The sequence below is a fragment of the Sebastes umbrosus genome, chromosome 1, assembly GCF_015220745.1.
Source record: "Sebastes umbrosus isolate fSebUmb1 chromosome 1, fSebUmb1.pri, whole genome shotgun sequence".
Lineage (NCBI taxonomy): Eukaryota > Metazoa > Chordata > Actinopteri > Perciformes > Sebastidae > Sebastes > Sebastes umbrosus.
In genome coordinates, this window is record NC_051269.1 from 9463501 (window position 1) to 9484577 (window position 21077).

The 21077-nt window shown below is 40.6% G+C and overlaps 1 protein-coding gene across 2 annotated transcripts in view; it reads right to left on the bottom strand.

Annotated features, from left to right (window-relative positions):
* Positions 1-21077, bottom strand: part of ca16b (carbonic anhydrase XVI b) — a 138586-nt gene that overhangs the window by 30723 nt on the left and 86786 nt on the right. For both annotated transcript variants that reach the window (XM_037763378.1, XM_037763370.1), the window contains exons 5-9: positions 18818-18913; positions 14469-14535; positions 12000-12157; positions 10642-10834; positions 3607-3791 (exon numbers count right to left, since the gene is read on the bottom strand). In XM_037763378.1, coding sequence (XP_037619306.1) covers positions 3607-3791; positions 10642-10834; positions 12000-12157; positions 14469-14535; positions 18818-18913 — 699 coding nt within the window. The remainder of the gene's footprint in view (positions 1-3606; positions 3792-10641; positions 10835-11999; positions 12158-14468; positions 14536-18817; positions 18914-21077) is intronic.

The window sequence follows — 21077 nt, forward strand, 5'->3', positions numbered from 1 at the left end:
CATAGAGGTACTGATTAATTTACTATCTTTCCCTGACCTTGCAAGTGTCAGTGTGTGCATGCAGTGTCAAGTGTGTATAATAGACTGACTTCTCCTCTCTTCTGGAGGACGAGGAGGAGATGACTGTGCTTGCGGGGTCCATCTGCAGATGTGTGAATTAAACTTACAGAAAGTCAAGTTTTGACTTTGACTTTGTGCTTTTGCCGCCACAGTTTCATACACCTTCTGTAATAAAACACCTAGAAGCATCGGATGGGGGACCCTGGGACAAAATCTTATCAAATGAGGGTCTAATTTGTACAAGTTTAGGGGCCCTTGACGTGAAAAAGTTTGGGAACCACTGTCCTAATTCTGTGTGTGTAAGTTGCATTTTGGACCACAAATTGCTTCCAAACGAGTTGCGATGTCACAAAATCATCTTTGTAGAATGTGAAAACAGCTTTTTTAATATCAAACTGCACATACATCATCCTGCGCAGTGAAGGCTAAACATCCAAGTGCAGTAAATAAATCACATCCTTGGGTTGAAAGGGGATTTTAGATAATGCATTAGCTAGTTTAAGCATTAGAAGGAAGGGAGGATGTAATACAGGCAAAAGGTTTACATCATTCCCTTCTGATCCCACCTCCTCCTAGCAGTCGCTCAAATCAACCAGTAGAAGTCACTGGTGCAGCAACATAGCGTGATCCCTCACCAGCTTCCCACCCCATGACGATGACAACTGTGTTTACTGAAAAGCACGCTGGAGGTAGCGCTGTACTGCCACAAGGGAACCGGTGCCAGGTCTCTGAACCAGTGGGTGAGTGTTTTGCCCCTGCACTGTTTATGTCTAAAGAGGCAGTCATGCAGACTGTCAAGACAGCTGGGGGTCAGTGGGCTTTAAAAGGAGACGCACAGCTGGGTGTTGGATTCCTTCAAATGGAAGGATATGTGACCAGGGAGGAAAATATATAGTGTGGAAAAAGAACAGCCCTGTAGGTGTAACCTCCTGCAGAGGGGAGGATGTATTTCTGTGGAGACGGTGAATGCTCTGTCGGAGAGATGCAGGAAGGAATGAAGTCGTAACTCAATGTTTAAGGCACACAAGCGGGATTGTGTGATCGCTGGTGTCAAAAACTTCACTGAGATCTAAAGGACTACACTTGCACAGTTGCCTGCGTTGGTTGCTAGAAAACAACAGTTTGTGTTCAAAGAGCTGCCTCCAATGCCTGAAAACAGACGGGATTTTTTCAGATGATTACATTTTCAAGTTCTTGAAATATATAAAAAAAAACATCAGTATTTTAGGGACGCACGACATGAATGTTTTTTAGCCGATAACCAATAATTACCTGCTTCTCATGGCCGATACCGATAAGATAACCGATAATTTCACAGTTTTGTATTTAAAGAAAAAGGGTAAGAAAGGCTGAGATGTAATGAGCAGAGATGGATGATATAATATCCCATTAGCTCTGACCTAACCAAATCTAACTGATGTAACCATTGTTAACACAACAAAAACAAAAAAACTGTTCTGACTCTTCAAATGGTCATTTATTTCTTCTAGTAAAGTACATAAAAAAAAAACTGTATTGCAAATTGCAATTGTGTCGTCTTCCTCGGAAACTGTGAAAAACATTCACACCGGTGACGACATGTTTGTCTCTCTAGTCAGCGTGCTGTGCTTGTTGTTGTTGTTGTTGTTCTTCTTCTTCTTTCTGTGTTTATTGGCAGATGGCAAACCAATTTTAAAGGTGCACACCTCCCTATTGCATTGGAGTGTGTAGCTGCTGGGCTTGTTAAGTCAATGAAAGCAATTTGGCTTCGTATTATTCAATTATAGCTGATAAATAATCGGCTATCATTTAATTATCGGGATAACACATAATAATTAGGGCTGCCAAAGTTAATGCGCTAATAACACGTCAACGCAAATTTGTTTTAACGGGCACTAATTTCTTTAACACATTAACACAACTTGCGATTTAGCCCAGCCACTATTCAACATTTTGGAGATTGTAGCGGTCTCAGTTTTAAAGCTAGAAATGAAGATACCGGTAAACTAGAGAATCTAAGGAATCTATCGGTACCAACCAGGTCATACTAGCTTGTCACGAAGGAGGCTAAATAATGCTCCAAACTGTCATGGCCATGTCCAAAGGGGTCCCTTGACCTCTGACCTCCAGATATGTGAATGAAAATGGGTTCTATGGGTACCCACGAGTCTCCCCTTTACAGACATGCCCACTTTATGATAATCACATGCAGTTTGGGGCAAGTCATAGTCAAGTCAGCACACTGACACACTGACAGCTGTTGTTGCCTGTTGGGCTTGAGTTTGCCATGTTATGATTTGGGAATATTTTTTATGCTAAATGCAGTACCTGTGAGGGTTTCTGGACAATATGTAATTTTATTGTGTTGTTAATTGTTTTCCAACAATAAATATTAATAATCAATAATTAATTAATGTTATTAAATTGCAATTAATCACATGATTGTCCATAGTTAATTGCGACTAATTGCAAATTAATCACACATTTGTTATCTGTTCGAAATGTACCTTAGAGGGAGATTTGTCAAGTATTTAACACTCTTGTCAACATGGGAGTGGGCAAATATGCTTGCTCTATGCAAATGTATGTATAGGGACCCCTTTGAAAAGGACCATGATAGATTTTCCTCGCCAAAATTTAGCGTAAATTTGGAGCGTTATTTAACCTCCTTCCTGACAAGCTAGTATTACATGGTTGGTACCAATGGATTCCTCAGGTTTAGTTTCATCTGATACCAGATATCTTCACTCTAGCTTTAAAACTGAGCCTGTTACAAGCTCCAAAAGATCAAGTTTGTTAATGCGTTAAAGAAATGAATGGCTCGTTATTATCGCGATAACTTTCACACCCCTAATAAATATATACATACATTTGCATACAGCAAAAATATTTGTCCACTCTCATGTTGATAAGAGTATTAAATACTTGACAAATCTCCCTTTAAGGTACATTTTGAACAGATAAAAAACATATTATTAATGGGGATTAACTATGGACAATCATGCGATTAATCACAATGAAATAGTTTAATCGATTGACAGCTCTAATAATAATGTAAATTTCCCATTAACGGACAATAATTTATCGGGCCTAATATATATATATCGTGCATCCTTACATTATTTGGTTTATATTGCGGTTGTCTGATTTACTTTTTTTGCTATGAGTCTATGAGCCTACACTGACCTGCATCACAGACTTAAGCAAAGAAATAGATGGAAAATGCTCAAACTGAGACAAGGCCACAGGCGCATTTGTCATCACATTACATATATATCAGTAAGATTTGTCAGTGTGTGCGACAGTCCTATGTGACTATTTTTAGACAGATGAGTGACGGGGGATTGTCTGGGTCCTCATATCAAGCAACAGCCACGTGCAGAGTTCATTACAACCTGTCACCTCCTATACACACTGTCACTGATCCAGCCTCCCTCTGATCCTGCCAGATACATCAGAAGGCTCTGCAAACCAATCCGAGCTGTTTAAACCGCATCCACGAAGACAATTCTGGAAAAACGGCTTCGGGGGTCTGGTACGAGCAGCTGATAATACAGTAATACGCACCATGCTCTGGTCCCCGGTCTTGGTGAAGGTCTTTTCGTCGGCGACGTCCCGTTTCACCCAGCTGTAGGAGACCATGTAACCGGTGATGGGGGGGTGGTAGACGGTCAGAGGGCGCTCCCAGCTCACCATCAATGCCGTCTGGTTCAGCGGCTTGATCTTCATGCTCACTGGGGCACTGCTGCACACTGAAAGACCAGAAAGTACAGGAGGGTGGGGGGGGGGGGTAAAATTTAAGAAAAGCAGCATGAAAAGAAAGTCACTTTTTCACCGTTTGAATGCAGCTGGGGGAAAATGAAAGGCTGCGCTTGGGAGGACTGCTTGACCACATGTATTTGTGTCGTCTGTTGATGTGTGTGGGCAGAATGCAGGTTGCCTTTTAACAAGCCTATCATTATTGTCTGCTGCTGTTGACTTGACTCAAAGCCATTTCTACTTGAGCAACCTCTAAGGCAAGATAATACAGTAACTCAATAACAAAAAAACACTCCTGGAGGCTTGACTGGGGTCAGATTCGGGTGTCAGTGCAGATTCGCATTCGTGAAACGTGTAATTTTCATGGCACAACACAGCAAGAGATTCCAAGGTGGGATCCAAACAGTTGGGCGTAGCGCTAAACATGTGGTACAGGTCATAATGCAACTTCCTGCCCAATACGTGATTTGCAAGTTCCTGTCTGTGCAACATTAAACAGGATGCATGAGGAGGATGAAAGAAAGCGTGTAAGTCGGCCTCAAGGTGGCAGTGTAGGCTGCAGCACGGACATTTAGGTTCCATCAGTGTGAGTTAAGGGACAATCTGGACATGCTTCTCAGCACATCAGGGCAACAGCAATCAGGAACCAGTGTCAGCTGATTATGTGCACACTGAGGTTTCTGTCAAATTGTAATTGTCACCACAGTTTTCTCCTTTTTACAAAGTGAAGCTGTGGTGCAAATTATGCAACCATGATATGTGAAAGGGAGACAGGGTGGGAGGAAATCAGTCAGAGGGACGCAGGGGGGGGAGAAAAAAATACACAATAGCAAGAATATGTCGGGGTGTTGATGAGGTGCGACAGGTGTGAAATGCATTATAACCCATCAGATGTTCGTTGTCAACTTCAGTAGCTCAAAAAACAGCCTGTTTAATAACAGCTGGAGACATCATGATGGTTTTTTACTGCCTGCATCATTACCGTCATGTCAGCCATCATCCTTCTCGCCATCAACACTCGTGCACTAGTAACTATGACACTCTTCCTTTTTCTCCGTTTGATCTGCCGTCTCTGTGACGCCTTTAAAAAACAGCTAAAAACTAATGTATTTAAACTGCCGCCTCATGCTGTACAGGGTTTATTTTATGTGTTTTAAGGTCTGTTAAGGTCTGTTTAAGGTCTGTTGTTATTTTATTCTTGTGAAGTAGAGCTGCAACAATTAATCGATTAGTTGTCAACCATAAAATTAATCGACAACTATTTTGATAATCGATTAATCGGAAAGAAAATCAGTATTGCAGCTTCTTAAATGTGAATATTTTCTGGTTTCTTTACTCTTCTATGACAGTAAACTGAATATTTTTGACTTGTGGACAAAACAAGACATTTAAGGACGTCATCTTGGGCCATTTTCTGACATTTTATAGAAGAAACAACAAGTCGATTAATCGAGAAAATAATCGTTAGTTGCAGCGCTACTGTGAAGCACTCTGTGATCTTGTTCTATCAAAGATGCTCTATTAAATAAGCTTACTTTCTTACTAAGATCAACAGCAGGTGTAGATCTACCCTCTTATCAACACCTATTTGGCATCGTGAAATACAACACTGCTGGGTTTCTTACTTGTGTTTTTGCTAAAAAGTTGTGTTCACAATAATAATTGGGGCAACTTTTTCTTCCATGCGGTTCACTGATGAGCAAACATGACGTCTCTGTATTAATTAGAAACTTCACTGATCTAAGGTAGTTTTATGAAAACCTTTTTGAATGAAACGGGCAGATTGGCAGCGGAATTAATAAGTGCTCATCTAAAATCTGTTCAAAATTTGTATGCAAATGGAATTTTTTTGTCGCTTTATCTCAGGTCCGACTGAAAAGAAAATCTTCAACAGAGAGACACACAGTATGAATCAAATGAAAAGGTCCTAATGTTTCATCACCGACACAATTACTTAACACGCTGGTGACTCTAGAAAAAAAAAATCCTATTAATTTTCGGTGAATAGATATACTGTTACATCCCCAAAATCAGCCTCGTAGCAGTTTCACCTCAGTCTGCTACACCACTCAGAGCAGCACGAATCTTTCTGCTGGCAGATTCTACCATAAAGGGGGATGAATTGACAGGTGTAAACAAACAGCAGTTCCACTGCTTCTCTCCTCTCAAGGCTGTACAATATGTTTCAAAGAGGCTGTGTGTACACATATTGGTATGCCGGGAAAAACAACAATTTCATTGAAAACACAAAGAAAGAAAGAAAGAAAGAAAGCTGATTTTAACATAAATAATTGGGAGTTTTTCTGAAGGACAGTCAAGGTATGCATGTCATCTGAGGGCTAAATACCAACACCGCAGCTACAGTACTTATTTCATCATAATGTGTTGCTACCGCCACAGCAACATTACAATATTAGACTATGTTAATAATGTTGTCAGTCGACTGACAGAAAATAAACTCATTTTCAAGAAAACATGTAAAACAAACTTTGACAAACTAAAACTATGATTTTGTCTCCTGGGCGAACAAAAGCTCCAATACTTTCTATTAATACTCTTGATGGTGTCTCTATTCAGTCTGCAACAATTACAAATACTTGAGAATTTGGATGGACAAAATGTTAAATGCCATATTGACCATCTTGCAAAGAAATTAAAATTCACACTTGGTTTTCTGTTCAGGCTAAAGTCCTGTTTTTCCATGGCATCAAGAAAACGCTTAGTTGCTGGCCTTTTCCTGACTTATTGATTTTGGTGATCTCCGTCCACCTTGTCCAAACGTGACCCCCCTGTATCACTCAGCCCTGAGGTATGTCACTAATTCTAGCTTCAGGACCCGTCATTGTACCTCATACAGCATGGTAGGATGGTCATCCCTTACTCTGCGGAGGTTACAACACTGGTACATTTTAGTCTATAAAACCATCTCTGATAAATGTTCCTACTAACTTAAGCTGGAAGTTTGTATTCCTCCATAACAGTTATAATGTTAGATCACATAAAAGGCTTCAGTTTAAAGTGTCTTCTTTCAGTACAGAAGCTGTCAAAACCAGCCTGATCCACTACGGTCCTGGTCCAGGAACCATCTGCAGGTCAAGCTTCACTTGAGACCTTATCTCTTTAAATGATTTTAAACATAAAATAAAGGACGTGGTCACTGCTGGCTGCAGCTGCTTCAATTAAATAACAAACAAATGACCGACATGTTGCCATGTTAATGCACTGTATGATGTAATGTAGGTCTCAATGTAAAAAAAAGGTTTAAATCTAAATGTGACTTCCCAGTTAAATAAACGTTGTATATATTCTTTGGTGTACATACAATAAGGCTGAACGATTTTGAAAAAATATGTAATTGCAATTATTCTGACTGATATTGCAATTGCGATATTAGAGGGAATGATAATTTCTACATCATTATTCTCATTTTCATTGAAAAACATATTCAAATGATTATGGTGTGATTTCTGCAAAAATCTGTACCAAACAAAGATGATTTTTTTATGAAATCTGTAGAGTATGATCTGTAGGCAGCACGACAATATTCATTTTAAAATGGTATTTTGACAACATTTTGCTTTTAACAAATATTGCGCCTCCTGCGATTTGAAAATTGCAGTTGGCCATATTGCGATATTGCTCAAATTTGTATTAATTATGCAGCCCTAACATACAAAGGTTTTGTACACTAAGTCGGACCAAAACGAGCAAATTCAAGACATTTTTCACAATTTACTAACCTTTCATAGACAAAACAATTATCTCATCGAGAAAAATAACCAACAGAGCGATTAATAAATAAAAGCTAGTTGCAGCCCTATCGGCCATGTCTCACCGTTAACCACTTTCTAAACAGAGGTAGGCTACATCTGGTCTCCTAGTGAGGAAAAGGCTTGCATGCACGGGGTGATGGAGCTCACACATGCAGATATACAGTATCAGAGTAAACACAAACAATAAAGCAAATATTGCCCTATAAATCTTGGCATTGTTTACTGGACAAACAATGAATCTGCCCCCCCCCCGCCCACCAACAAACTAATCTGCAACCTGTGCGTTGCATCAGAAGCTATGCATCTCTAATGGCCAAACAACTTTCACGGCTGTAAAAGCCACAGTGATGGGACATTCAGTCAAGGTATGGCCCTGGCTCTCGCACAACATTTACAAGCAAAGCCATAATTTATTGTGCGTAGATAAATATCCCTTTCACACACAACCTTGACAGATGTCACCCCCGAAGATAAGACTGACACCGTTTACTACCGGCGCCTCCCGTTAAGTATAGATTCTTACATTTTAGCACAGTGAAATAAGAAAATGCGAGAGAGACACAAAGAGAAAACGAGAAAAGACGAGGGGAGGCGGAGGGGGGGGGGAATGGAGAGACACGGGTCCGCATTCATTCTGCCTACTGACATAATGCCACAAAAGCAATTTCACAACTTAATTTGTATGGGTCTATTTTAGCTGTGCCACATATTAATGATGATTGCTGATCGGCCTTGTGAGAGTGCTCCAACTTCATCACAAGCATTCCCAATCAATTCTCCCCGCCAGACACCAACAACACCACTTTAAGGCGCAGCAGCCTTTCTCATTAGTCTCCATAGTTCCTGTACTGTTCTGTTAAAGCAAGCGCTGCAAGATGCACACATAAAAGAGAGACGAACAAAAATACTCTAATCAAGCCCCGCATGAGGTCTGTGCTTTGTATTAACATGTTCTTTGATATAAGAATGAGTCGGAACAATGAGAGAATGACACGTGCATTATTCTGACAGGGCAGTCGTTATCCAAAAATCTCAATGAAATTTGAATTATTACCCATTAATGTAGTGATTTTAAATCACAGTAGAATTTGCTCTGTAAGTATTTTTTACCCTACTAGAACAGGAAAAAAAGAATTAGCTTCTATTATATTTGCTGACCTACTGATTTGAGCTGGATCTATAAATGGGTCTGCATGCTGAGCAGCCAGCCAAGGTCCCAAAACACTATCAACAATCTTATTAGTGCTGTAACTAACCATTATTTGTTTGGTCTATAAAATGTCAGAAAATGGTGAAAAATGACGATCAGTGCTTCCAAAGCCCAAGATGATGTCCTCAAATGTCTTGTTTTGTCCACAACTCAAAGATATTCAGTTTACTGTCACAGAGGAGTAAAGAAACCAGAAAATATTCATATTTAAGAAGATGAAATGAGAGAATTTAGACTTTTTTTTTCTTAAAAAAACAAATGACTCAATTAATCGATTATCAAAATAGTTGGCGATTAATTTAATAGTTGACAACTAATCGATTAATTGTTACAGCTTGAGAGTTCAATAATAATAATTTTCACTGCAGCCACTAGGTTTTTCACCAGAAAGAAAATAGTGATGAGGAGTCTTTGTGAAAACAAAATAAAAATAATAACCGTATGAAAAATAATATGTGGTCAAAACTTTTATTTAGACATCGTGGATATCGCAGATTCACATGGAACTGAGAACAATATCTGCAACAAATCCCACGAGGACCCCAGGTAATACTAGCCCTGTGCAATTCAGACTGTGATTTAGGACACTCAGAGGTCCTGTACTGATACTAATGTCATTTAAATACAAATGCTGATGAATTTAAGAATACGTTACTGTGGATACTTTCATTCTACATTAGTACGGAGGCATCACTGGACATTATTTGCAACAGTTTGACGGCCTCAGCATGGGCCATTTTCTAAACCCTTCCTCTGAACAGTGATTGTCCAATCATAGCTCGGCTCGGCAGGCCTGTCAAACTTTGGCTTTCTCCAAATGCCGAAGTGGTGTTCATAGGACGCTAGTAAGTGTTTGGAGTATTTTTTTTTCAGCCTTTCCAAAACTAAAAAACACAATCAAAGAAGGTTAAGGAATGGATTAAAAAACAGTCGCTAGCATGTCCACCTACAGCTTACTATTTACAGTAGTAACCTAACTTTACTTCTGCCAGTGTGCCAGAGTTAGCATATCATTTTTTTCCTTATCATACTTATAAAACAAGGACTAACTCGCTCTACACTACAAGAACAATGCAGTTTCTTTATTTCCATGTCTTGTACTGTACACGGATCATTAACCGGTGAGGATGCTGACTGTTTGCCTAGGACATGCAGCTTAAGCCTCAGTCTTATATCACAATATCATGTATATAGATAGAGCTGCAGTGTATAATCGATTAGATGTCAACTATTGAATTAATCACCAACTACTTTGATAATTGATTAATTAGTTTGAGTCATTTCTTAAGAAAAAAAAAGTCTAAATTCTGTCATTTCAGCTTCTTAAATGTGAATATTTTCTGCTTTCTTTACTCCTCTATGACAGTAAACTGAATATCTTTGAGTTGTGGACAAAACAAGACATTTGAGGACGTCATCTTGGGCTTTGGGAAACACTGATCAACATTTTTCACCGTTTTCTAACATTTTATAGATCAAACAACTAATTGATTAATCGAGAAAATAACCGACAGATTAATCGACAATGAAAATAACGTTTAGTTGCAGCCCTATATGTAGCCATCAAGTGCATATTTAGGAACCCTTTACGGGCAGCTATGTCTTGCGTCACAGCCTCGGGTACAATTTTTGGGAAGCTTTTGAATGGGACGCCACATTTGCTGATCTCTGTCGTAACCCTTGGCCTCACAGTGTGCATTACTAATCCACAAACTACTGTGAGCAATTTAGGCGGCGATTCACAAGAACTAATAAAATAGCAAGTGCTGATTGTAATTACAGGAGATCCTTGGGGTTAAACCAGTAGCTCTGTAGTGCAAACAGGGAGAATGTGATACAATGCAGAAAAACAAAGCTTACCCCTTGAAGCCTCAGTGCTGTGAGGGCTTCCCAGGACTTCCGTTAAATCTCTCTGCCATGCATCTTTTACGGCCGACTTAAAGACTTTCCTATTGTCCAGGTCCTGCAGGGGCCGGAAGTTGTTCCACAGGTACTCGACAGACTTGACGTGGTCCTGTTGCTCCGTTGTTAAGATGGCGTAGAAGGCCTCCAGCTAGATGGAAAAGAGACGGAGAATAGCTATTGAAGCAAAGTTAAAGTGCTTTTGTTACTATGTGTGTGTCTGTGTGTGTGTGTGTGGGTGTTGAATATAATATATCATGCAGGACTGCATTCGTAGCCACTTGCCAGCAGCTGACTGTTCACAACTGGAGCAGAGTATTTGCAAGAAACATTCACACCACAAGCACCAGCAGGCACGGACCTCAATCATCATCCTGGCTACCTACCGGGCTGTAACTTCTCAATGGGGCAAATTTGTGGCCATTGATTGCCACGAATGATCTCCTGCCGCGCGCTGTAATGACTACACATTACAGATACTGTGGAATCAATGTGTCCTACGCGTGCTTGGAGAAATAAATTACAGGTTCATAAAAGACGATCTGCGAGCGTCACAAACATTGTGCCGGTGGTCAATATTCTTGCAGCAGAAGTCATTTCTGAACAAAAGATTTGTCCTCCTGCAAGTTAATAGAAATTCCACTGAGCCCTGCAAATTTTCTACAGCACAGAACGAACGCTCTGGAGGATACGCAGCTGGGTAACCCAAGAATTGTGTGTATAAAAGATGCAGAGAAAAGGACTGTGTATGGGATCAGCAAAAAGCACGGGGCATGATTTGGCATACATTATCGCACCAAAAAATCACAAATGGCAAAAACAGTTGGAGGTAAATTGCTCTAAAAAGCAGATAGGCGAGTGCTTGTAAAATGCTACATGTTGCATTTAATACGTGTTAAACCTTTATCGCAATTATTTAAATTAATGAACATTTAAAATTAATGACCATTTCTGCATTTGAGCAACTTTAATAGTGTGATAACCGGCCTCCATGTGCAGCAGTGTTCTATTTAAGACCCCTATAGTCACTGTGTCAGACAACAGCATGATATATGTATAAAGGTTATCTCCCACTATCATTCAAATGCCAGTAATTGGCTCCCCCTTCCTGCCTACTCATCCACTATATAGGCAGTTATGGTTTCATATGCAGAGGAGTTGGGGAGGAACGAGGGAGAAAGGGAAGATGGAGGGGAGGTAGATGAGGGGAAAAATTGCTTGTGGGCTGATACTGTAGGACAGTATGTGACAGCAGTGATCCACTGACTGTGTGCAAATGTAGCTCATATGGGCATGTGTGTGTGGATTTAACGCACCTGTGAGCGGGACAGATACACAGGCCTGGAGAAGATGATCCACTCCACCACCTTGATGCACGGCGGCGTGGTCAGAGAGCCGGTGTATCGGTAATAACTGTCCACTGACGACGGCAGCAGATCCCTCAGGATGAACGATCTGAGGTTGGTCTCTTTTTCTGGGGAGAGCACGGGAGCAAAAAACACCACATTCTTACCACCTTTGCTAAAAAAAAAACTGCATATCTTCAGTTACACCGACACTAACGTAGGCTGTTTCATTTCATTCTCCCTGTGGCATTTTAACCGCTTCCCTGAAACCTCCACTAGTGGAGTGATAGTGACAGCAGTTAAAAGCCTCACCACTTGTTATCGCTCAGGCCAGATCTCTGTACTCAGAGATCTCCCTTTGGTCCTCCTTAGAAAGGAGCAAAAGGGAGGGGAGTCAGATAAAATGGCCTGCTCTGACAGCTGATCTGTGGCTGGGTGGTTTCCTGTTATACGTGTAACAACTGTCGCATGGGCCACGGGGATTAAGACGGATCCAAATGATTAGCGGATCTGTTTCTATCCTCCGTGATCAGAACCAGGAAGAAAAAAACAAAAACAAAAAACAGGAAGATTCATTTATACCCTGTAAATACTCTGTAAATACGGTGCGTGGGCTATGCAAGTGGGCTTGTTTTTTTTTACTTGAATTATGACATGAAAAAAACAAATAAAGCTGAATTCATGTCAAATCCAATCTCTCACAGCTCATGAACTTATCTAAAAAAGCAGAGGCTTGGGGGTGATGGGACTGATAGGACTACTGAGGCACTGGAAGCCTCGCCCCCCCACGCCTCATCTGTACTCAAAGTCAAATTCAGTATTCACAGCCTTTCTTCTCCCCGTCTTCAGACAGCGTACGTGCCCTATCGCTCATGGGCCGCCGAGATGCTGATGGATGGATGACTGTGGGATAACGAGCTAGCGGAAAACCAACCACCCTAACGGGGGAGGAGGAGGCGAGGAGCATTTAGCAGCCGGCACAGGAAGAGAGTCCAAAAAAAAAAAAAGCCCCACACCCACACCCAGAGCTCTCTCTCTCAGCTGGGAGATGAGAGATACGGGCGGTGTTAGCACGAACATCTGTGATGGGTTCAGACACTTCTGGAAGGCTGACGGAGTTTAGTGAAATAATCTAGTATAACCAACATGTTTTGGCAACCTGCCTTTATCAAGGTTATGGCAAAGGAAACGTGTAGCCTAAATGCCTCTGTGAAATTAAAAACCACAGGTGAAATGGCCTCCCAGCTGATAAATACCCAATCAGAAAATAGGCCAATTTCCTTACTGCGATTTCTTCAATGGAATTTTGAGTGTAGAAATTTTCACTGAACAAAGCGACCCATTTTTACGATTCTGGGGCCCATTTCACGTGGTTTTTAAGAATCTCTAGTGGCCTCTAAGTGAGCTTTTTTTTCCCCCTCACGTGTTCGTCTTTTCCCCACTTGTTCAGAAAGTTGTAAAAGTTTTTTTTTTTCACCCCAGTTCTCAACACAAAAGTCAAACCTTACCAGCGCACAACATCATAAACATCCATCTCCAGAAAGTACAGGGAGTGAAATCATAATTAGAAACGACTCAATGAAGCCCGGCGCTAGTCTTATGAAACCAGCGCGGATACGGCGCAATTACTCTACGCTTCTATATATCCTCATTCAATCGGATGTCCTTGACAGTGTGTGATTATACATACAGTAACGGCCGTCAGCGGCAGGTTGTACAAAACAAGCCATACGTGTCTGTGTAAACAGAGCTGCTGATGCGGTAAAGGATTACAAAAACATCTGCTTATGGTCTACATAAGTCATGCATGCGGCGAAGGCAGCACGCATCAGTAATTTAAGACATTATGTCCATGAAGACAACACAAGACGTTAACAGTTTAAATGTGAATATGAGCCTGCGCAGGAGAGCCCGCGATGTACACACATGTATTGTCTGAGTCAAAATAAAACAGAGTGTTGTCTAATTGAGGCTCAGATGTAATTAATAGCTCTTTCTGTGTGAGCGAAGCTCTTCCGAGGTCTCCTACTGTGGAGCCAATGGAGAGGCGGTATCTTGCAAATTTTGCCTCCGTTTGAAGTTAAACTCCGCTCATATCTTGTGTTTAGACTCTAATTTGGCTAAAAATAAAAAATAAAAGACCAAATGCTTAAGCAGCTGAAAGCAGGAGCATCAATCTTTGTTCTACGGCGGTACAATGGAGGAGGAGCACGCCGTCTGCACTGTCACGAGGAATTTACCCCCAGGATCAACCAAAAACACGAACAACAGCAATGTCAGAGTGATTTTGTAAGGGATAATTGCTTTTTGAATATCCCACATGAACTTAATTCCCATTGTATTATTGTTTCATGCGGAGGAGATTTTGCTATGACAGTAAATACACAAAACAAATGCAGAGAAACAAATAATAGCACTTTATACTTTCCCATTACTTACCATGATGCACGACTCCTTTCAATCCCTGGATGATGGGATCCACAGCTGGATTGTCTTTTTGCCCCAGCTGCAGGGAAATGTCCAGAGACAGAGGATTACAAAAGGGATTACAAGACTAGAATAATAATCTAACGTAATGACTAAGGACGATCAATATGAACAAAATACAGGGCGTGGACACAATGAGGGCAACGTCTCTACGGTGCAATACAATCTAGCAGCATCTAATCCCATCTAGTATTATTGTGAAGGCTGTGATGTTCTTTTTTTTTTTGAGAGAGATTTTGAAGGTTAACGTCACAGATGAGTTGATTCAGTCCTCTGGTTGTTTAAGAGGCTGTTGTTTCTGCTGTTGTGCTGGGTGACTATACTGAGGGGCTCAGGGAAGACATTTATTAAACTTTGGAAGCATTTTCTTTCCTACTTTTAACTAAATCTTGTATCCAAACATTAAGTACACTACCCTCACCCTCTGAGTGTTTTTCATTTTTTTTTTTTATTAATTATTATTATTTTTTTGGGTATTTGTTTTTGTGTATTGTTGCATTGTTCTTGTATTTGTATGAATGTCTGTGTGTACACTGGGCTTAGTGTATTTTGTCAAGCTGTTGTTGATTGTTGTGATTTACTTTGTGTTACGACATGTTGAAAAAACTCAATAAAAAGAATCTAAATAGATAACTATATTCAAATGTGTATTTTTTTCATGGCATTTACTACCAAATGCCTCGATTATCAGTATTCAATGCTTCCTTGAGGTATATATATATATATTTATCTACACTTCTTTTTTGCTTTTTATGCCTTTATAGATAGTGACAGAGACAGTATGACATGCGATTTACTTTGTGTCGCGGGTCGGATTCAAACCCTGGGCCGCTGCGGTAAGGACTCAGCCTTGGCTCTACCAGGTGAGCTGCAGCGGCACCCCAAGTATGTAATATTTATTTTGACACATTGATATTATTAAATTGTACAAAGAATCAACTTGAGAGTACCTGTGTACCAACACAACACCATGAATAAATGTATTTATATGTATTATTTTGGTGAGACATTGAACACATCTGATCATTTTCTGAGTGTTGTATCCTTCTGTAGCCGGTGGTATCCAGTAACCGTATTAGCTTTATTGTCTCCAGACGACCAACACCAGTGTTGATTCCCTCCTTATCTTTAATGCCTACTGTTAATTCCTTGAAATGACAGATATTGTTCAGCGCCGGCATTCTGCAATATTCCCAACGTCCTACTTAAGAGACAGGACCGGACAAAACAGTATTGGGATGCGGGGACCGATCTTCTCCTTGCTCGACATTAATTCAGGTCAGTCAGAGGAGAATAATTGTGTGGAACTGAATGCTGAATGTGGATAATATGCACACCTTAGAGGCCATTAATAGGCCTTTGGGGAGCACGGGAAGAACTCCCCTCATTGATTAGAAATGGTAAATCTGAGCCAATGTGTGTGTGCCCGCTTAAAAAACTCTCGCACTGTAAACTGCTATTCAGCGCATTGTGTATGGCGGTGCTAATTGCAGTAAGCAATAGGGCTGTCAGGACCCAGCGGAGGCATTTAGGTCCTCGTACACACGCGGTTTATCAGTGTCTGAGAGTAGACCTACATTACAAACACCTGTGTCCCCATTCCAGCCTCCCTCTTCCTGAGAGCTGACCCCTGCCTATATGCTATTAAGCTGAAAGTTAGCCCGCATTGATTGCCTGCCATCAATCGCAAAAGATACCGCTAATAGAAATTAAGTGTGTAACGTGCTGCTGGTGTATGCTTTTTCACGGCTCATAAATCTCTGAGGTGTTTTTACTGTTAACAGAAATTAGGACCATTCTTGTCCATTAAGAGCTTATGTGTGCAGACCTTCAGGGGACAATTTGTAGTATCTCGATAAGCAATCTGCAATGTTGCCACAGAAAACAGAGAAATAATCAGCTGCTAGCTGAAGAGAAACTCTCCTATCACAACACACGTGCCAAAGAGCATTTCTAATAAATATTTATCATTTACTGACCTCAAAAACTCATTCACATCTTCATCCTTCTCATAATTGGACTAATGCAATTACAGCTATCCCCCTGAGGTCATAATTGCCTCACCGTTTTGCCGTGTCCCGTTTCTATCCTATCTGACTCTTACTCTTATTTTCTTGGTATGATTTTCCTATTTTCCTCTCGTTCCTGTCAGTTTATGTTCATCCGCTCTCGTTATATTTATTCACTCATCTTTGTTTTGTAATCTATTTCTTACAGTTGGCAGTAAGAACAATTTGTGTTAAAAGTCATTTTATGAAAAAGGATGTTTTCCATCCAGGCAATACTACCAACAGCTAAATGAAGAGCCGTTACAAAGGTTTCCCTTCAGAGCAGAAAACGATGCTGGATGCATCTTAAAGCATGAGCATGGTGGGTTTCAACAAGAGTAAGGGTACGATCCAAATTGTACACTTTTTCTTACAGTGCGTACTGTTGCATGTAGTATGCATACAATTGGGACATACTACTTCCTCATAACACTGTGCCTTGAACTATGACCCTCTTGTTCATATATCTGCTGCGCAGAGGACTGTGGGTCAGAATAGCCATAAAAGCATGCTGGCTTACGTAAAGCAAAATGAATGCGACCGGATGTAGTAGGACATCCTGGTATATTTGGCACGTTGCATTTGACATACTATGTATTGGGACATACTAAATCTTTTTCTGGCATACTAAATAGTATGGTAGTATGGGTATTGGAACGCACAATAAGAGTCTAGCGGCTCCAAAGAACGTATATTGCCAAGAAGTGAAAGTCAATTGTTCGATCCATTGTAACATCAGCGCCCAGCAGCCGAGCTACGCTTCCACCATTTACGCCAGTAAGACGTCCGCCTAAAAAGTGTCGTACAAAAGTAAAACAAAATTATTTCTATTCTATTGTCATATTCTTCCGAAATGGCCTGTGTTGAACAATAAAATATTATAAATATAAGAACCTCTTTCAGTCCAAAATGGCGGCAGCAGCTACACTGGAGTTTCGTCTCTTTGCTTCTATACTCTCTGTGAGGCTGTACTTAGGCACAGCAGTGCTTTGAGCTAAATTCTAACATAACAACATGCTCACAATGATAACGCTAACATGCTGATATTAAGGAAGTATAATGTTCAACAAGTCTACTATCATATTTTAGCAGGTTTTAATGCAAAGATTTGCTGATTAGCAGTAAAAACAAAGTAGAGCTAAGGATGACGAGAATGCCATCAGTCTTACAGGTTTTTGATCATGAACCAACTTATTGGAAAAAGAGGAATGTTTGACCTGATGATGGCGCTACATTTATCAGATCAAATGAAAACACATTAAAAGGCCCATAACTCTTTTTACTTTAAAATTCCTTATTTTCAAATGAACTGACTTGTTAACTAAATCAACTTGGCACAAGGCTTGACACTACTGTAGGCCATAAATGAAAGATAAATCAGATATTTTACTACATTTAATAGCTTAAACTGTATTTTAGTTGTAAATGCTTTGGTTCTATTTGAAAGAGTTTGAAAGAGTGCTGTCCTCACTCATCTTTGCCAAGAGGTCAGGTCAGGTCAGGTCAGGTCAGGTGCACACAGGGGCCTTTCTAGTATTTGAGGACATTCGGGGCTGTTACAGACCAGGGGCGTTTTGTTTTGTGCAATTAATTTGCATGGCGATATATTTTTTTGAACTGTTGTCAGAAAGAGTATTGAATATTGTAATTCTTGTTCGGAACAAGGGCAACTTTTCTGAGCATTTGCAACCGTGAATAAAGGCATCAATCAATCACGTTGTGCAGAATGGATTGTGTTGCACCTCTATTTATGAGGATTATAAAACAACAACACGGAGGCTCCGTAGTCCGAACCGAGCCGGCAAACTTTATTACTCCTTCCAACCTTGACTAAGGCAGTGAATACCAGATCCACTCTTTCCATTCTTAACTTTCACAATGAAAGTCTTAGACATATAAAAATTCGCCGGAGAATATTTAGCATTTTCACGTCATCACGCCCCACGGTGTGTAAAAGCCTTCAGCCCGGAACTCTGTCGGAGGGTCTCTATTAGTCTATTTTGATGCTTTTTTATGCAGTCTGGCACCTTATTTGTATTAAAAGTACCCATTGTGAATCCATTTATTTCCATTGTGAATTTGAAAATGGCATCCTATAGTGGGTAAAGTTGAATATCACTGCCTTAGAACCATGCCGCTATTATGGACACAAATGTCTATGTTTAAGTGCACTATAAGTATAAGTGCACTTGTGTAGTCTCGGTTTTCTTCAGACTACAATTGTCTTGACCTTCAGACTCAGTGATACCTTACCTCAAAGAAGACGGCCATGGCAGCGATGATGCGTCGTTCCTTGATGGCAGCGCTGAGGCTGTCAAAGTCATCTGAATTGTAAAGGTAGATCTGCATCTGGGATGGGAAACAGAGCATAAACAGCTTGAGGAGTGGACAAGGAGAACCAACAGTCCCTGTCATCAATCACTTGGACGCACTGCTGAGTAGCTGATGAAAAGCTGTTTTGAGGGGCATAAAAGAGGGTGTATTTATCACTCCCATAAATCTCCCATAATCTGTGTCATTCCTTTTTGTGTTGTGCCACTCCTGGGGGATGCTGGAGGTATGGGATGCTGCAGCATCCCATACCTCAGGGCGACTGTCCTCACAGAGACAAGTCACGAGCTGAGAGGAAAGAACTGGAGGAATGTGCTCTTTTCCTGTGGTGAGATCTAACAGAACGCTATGCTTTTGCTTCCAATTACCTTAAATCACCCACAACATCGCCTCTGATTCCACAACAGAGCTTAGGGATGTGTGTATGTAACGTGAAAGCCATCATACAGTACGCCGAATACATCATATACCTGTCATGGCTCTGGCTTCCCAATAAAAAAAATATTTTCATTCCTTTCATTTCAAAGCAGACACATTATGGTCGTGCTGATCAAAATCAGCAAATGATTCTAAAAGTAGCAATTGGAGCTGTCCATCATCTCGCTGTCGAGCCTCTTCAAAATGAAAAAGCCTTTCATGTCACTGAACCGAGTTAATTGGCAATAAAAAAAGGTCCTAGATGTTGATTTAATTAAAGGGTATGCTTGGCTTTTTTCTTCTTTCAAAGGAAAATCACGTGTAAAAAAAAAAAAAAAAAGCCCCAGCCACAATTGGTTGTGCTGAAAACAGATGCAAAAAGTCTAAATAAATAAGCGTATAACGAAGGATAAATCCATTAACGCGTACAAAAGACCTAATCCAGGTACGAAATGACTCAATCCAGATCATTTAAGTTAATCAGTTTCCTTCAGAGTTCCTTTAACTGCAGCCTTTAATGGAACTTATTTGTTGTGCGAGAACTCGGCGAGGGAGAAGCTCGAGCCATTCATCACCCTTTAGATGTTATTAACTACATTACCCAATTAAGCTGGCCCCCTTAGGCTTCATTTACTCACTGACAGCGGCTCACGTGACCCGCTCTTATTAACGGCACACTGGAAAAAACGTGATATTCAATTGTCAAACACTTTTCACGGCAGCCAATAAAAACAAATGTTGCCGAAAGCGATTTGAATCACTTGATTGCACGCTTCGTTTCACTGTATGGTTGCGAGCTCTGGCACGAAACCCCCCCGCCCCCACCCCGTCGTCGTCGGAGTAAACTTCCTTCAGATATCGCTGGAAGTTGTTGATTTAAAGCAGGACAGACAGGTGGTCTGACCAATCTGTAAGCTCTCCTAAAACATTCAGACACATTCGTACATGTTTGTTTCTGTCAGTGCAAAATTTACCACACTTGTTGTTTTCGGGAGAAATATGTAAAGACAAATCTGAAAAATGATGAGTACCAATAACCAGCAACAGCTGGCGAGAGACCAGAGGTAACGGGAGGAAAAACTGAAAGACGAACAAAACATTATTTGAGCTTTATAATTCACCTCCGGTTTCCTCTGCAGAGCAGAAGGCCCACAAAGTGAGTGCAAACACGAGCTTCTGAAAAGCTGCTCTGCATTCCCAAGTTCCATTTAAGCACAAACAGGTGAAAAACAAAGTCATGTTTGGCATGATTTCCCAAGACAGCGAGATATTGAGGCAAGACAAGCAAACTACAAGAAATAAAGTTTGTGTGCGCGGAGAGATCTTAAGATTTATCACAGCAGCGCAAATTTATTCTCCTTTTCCTTACTTTATTCTTTACCACTGTGCCGCTGCAGCATTTTGTTGTTAACAGGGAAATGTGTCTTCCTTTTTTTATATATCACAGTATGATTCTCTCATAACCATCTACCTTATCCTTTCACTTTGAGCACCTACTAAGTGCTACAGCATTCATTTTCAAGATAGAGTAAGTGTCAGTGAGTTTGTACAGTAGGTGTTACTGAACTAATACCGGAAACTTGGTGTTTCGCAGACAGATTACTGACGGAGAACTGAGGACGGCACACGAGAGTATAGGACGAGAGTGGATTATGTGTGAGTAAACAACTGTAATTATAATCCATGTATGTACATTTAAGCTTAACATCTGCACAAAGATTCACTACAAGATTCACTTGACTTTGCCCATTTTCATGTTGACCTA